The 2500-nt window shown below is 44.6% G+C and overlaps 1 protein-coding gene across 1 annotated transcript in view; it reads left to right on the forward strand.

Annotated features, from left to right (window-relative positions):
* The window catches only part of lama2 (laminin, alpha 2), a 441866-nt gene that overhangs the window by 107200 nt on the left and 332166 nt on the right, over positions 1 to 2500 (forward strand). The window contains exon 4 of the mRNA XM_063223771.1: positions 1297 to 1539. Coding sequence (XP_063079841.1) covers positions 1297 to 1539 — 243 coding nt within the window. The remainder of the gene's footprint in view (positions 1 to 1296; positions 1540 to 2500) is intronic.

Genomic DNA, 2500 nt, shown 5'->3' on the forward strand with positions numbered 1-2500 from the left:
TTGTTTAACAGTTGATGTATTACGTGTTTTTTTTTTCTTTTTGTCTGGTGAAACCTTACTTGAATACCTGAATACATCTCCTTTGTTTCCACTGCAGTGGAAATAATAACACTTACTATATTATATTGCCATTAGCCACAGGATACAAGAGCATATTTTCCTCCAGGGTCTAGTCACTTTGCATTACCTCGTGAATGAGAAAATATCTTTAATATACTGCTTTAAGATCACAGGACACGTAGCACGTACTCCGTCGTTTCGTCTGCCGGACCCACTCTGCCAGAAACTACTGTTCTGTTCTGTAAAGCCAACTTTCATTGTCTTCTCTTCTCAGCAGCTCGGCTCGGCAGACACCAATTAGACTCTGTAGACGGTGTAAATAGCCGGGTGTAATTGGGCGTAAATATGCTCTGGGAAGCATTCATCTCTGTGTGCATTGCCCTGTGTACGCAGTAATGATCGTATAATATAGCGCTGTACACTGAGACAGCAGCTGTTTAAAAAAAATTAAATAAGATAAATAAAACCGTGTCACACACAGGAGTGAGGATATAGCCTACCAAGGGTGCCATGTTCAGGCCTTAATGATTATATAGTGCAGTGTTTCACAACCAGGGGTACGTGTACCACTAGGGGTATGCGAGCACACTGCAGGGGGTCCTTGGAAAAAAATAATTTTAACAAACATATGGAGCTTAGTTACATTGGGATGGAGAAAGCGATATAGAACTTGACTTAGGGGGTACTCATGGCACAATGAAAAGGCTTGGGGGTACACAAGTTAAAAAAGGTTGGGAACCACTGATATAGTGTCTAACGCTGAGACAACGTGTTTGTTTTGAATAGCACTTGCACACAGGAGTTAAGCATGAGGCTACTGGAATACTGCTGCAGCTACACACATGAAATGTGAATGTGGTTCGGAAGACTTGTACCATTTATAGACATTTATTTCTGTGCGTGTGTGCGTGTGTGTGTGTGTATGTGTGTGTGTGTGTATGTGTGTGTGTGTGTGTGTGTGTGTGTGTGTGTGTGTGTGTGTGTGTGTGTGTGTGTGTGTGTGTGTGTGTGTGTGTGTGCGTGTGTGTGTGGGTGTGTGCGTGTGTTTATGTCAGGCTGTCTTCCTCAGTCTCTCTGTATGTGTGTCTGTCTATTCACCTGTATGTGTGATGCGTGTAGTATCTTATCTGTCAGACTGATGTCTTGTTGTTGTCTGTGACTTTCCCTGCTATCTCAGTATCAGTTGCAGCATCTGTGTCTAACGGTTGTCTTTATGTCCGTGTCTCCGTGGCCCAGGTGTTCCAGATCGCCTACGTGATCCTAAAGGCGGCCAACTCCCCGCGCCCCGGCAACTGGATTCTAGAACGTTCCCTGGACGGCGTGACGTTCACCCCGTGGCAGTACTACGCCATCACCGACACGGAGTGCCTGACGCGCTACAACGTGGTGCCCCGCACCGGCCCGCCCTCTTACACCCGCGACAACGAGGTCATCTGCACCTCCTTCTACTCCAAGATCCACCCCCTGGAGAACGGAGAGGTAAATATAACGATAATGCATCGGTCATAAAAAATTGTACTTCAGTGTATTTTAAATGTATTTAATTTTCGATGAGTATATTTTAAGTACACTATATTTTTTAAGTACAGTACTTAAATATGTTTTTAAAAATATACTTACAGTTGAGTGTATTTTAATCACATTTTAAATACATTCATATTTTTAAAGTAATGTACATAAATACAGTTTTAGAAAATATACTATTAGTGTATTACATTTTAAGTGTATTTTAAATGTATTTGTATTTTGTATTTTGTATTTGTATTTGTATACATCGGTTGGGCGCTAGGGCAGTCATGGGTAAGCGATTAGGGCGTCGGACTTGTAGCCCAAAGGTTGCTGGTTCGAGACTCTACCTGCCAGGTTGGTGGGGGGAGTAATTAACCAGTGCTCTCCCCCATCCTCCTCCATGGCTGAGGTACCCTGAGCATGGTACCGTCCCGCAGCACTGCTCCCTTGGGGCGCCATTGGGTGCTGCCCCCTTGCACGGGTGAGGCATAAATGCAATTTCGCTGTGTGCAGTGTTGTGTGCTGTGGAGTGCTTTGTCACAATGACAATGGCAGTTGGAGTTTCCCAGTTGGGCTTTCACTTCACTTTTTCACTTTTGACGCCTTACAGACCACCTAACATAGGTCTGTATATGTTCTGCGTTGCTTGGAGGGCACTGTGGCGCTAAGCCCCCCACATTTGGGCTTTCATGGGTTGTTCGAATTCGGCCTGGGTCCTTTCCCACATGCATAAGCACTAGAGATGCACCGGATCCTGATTTTTAGGATCCTGCCGGATACAAAAGGGTTGAAACACATAGCCTACTCGCACACGTGGGCCTTTTTTATTACGTTGGCTCAAACTATTTTTTAGACTCATTGACACACTGCCTGCACTGGCCGCTTCCAAAGTTCTTTCACTCCATGCAGCAATTGGGGTTGTGAAAGACTG

Source organism: Engraulis encrasicolus, chromosome 18 (assembly GCF_034702125.1).
Source record: "Engraulis encrasicolus isolate BLACKSEA-1 chromosome 18, IST_EnEncr_1.0, whole genome shotgun sequence".
NCBI lineage: Eukaryota > Metazoa > Chordata > Actinopteri > Clupeiformes > Engraulidae > Engraulis > Engraulis encrasicolus.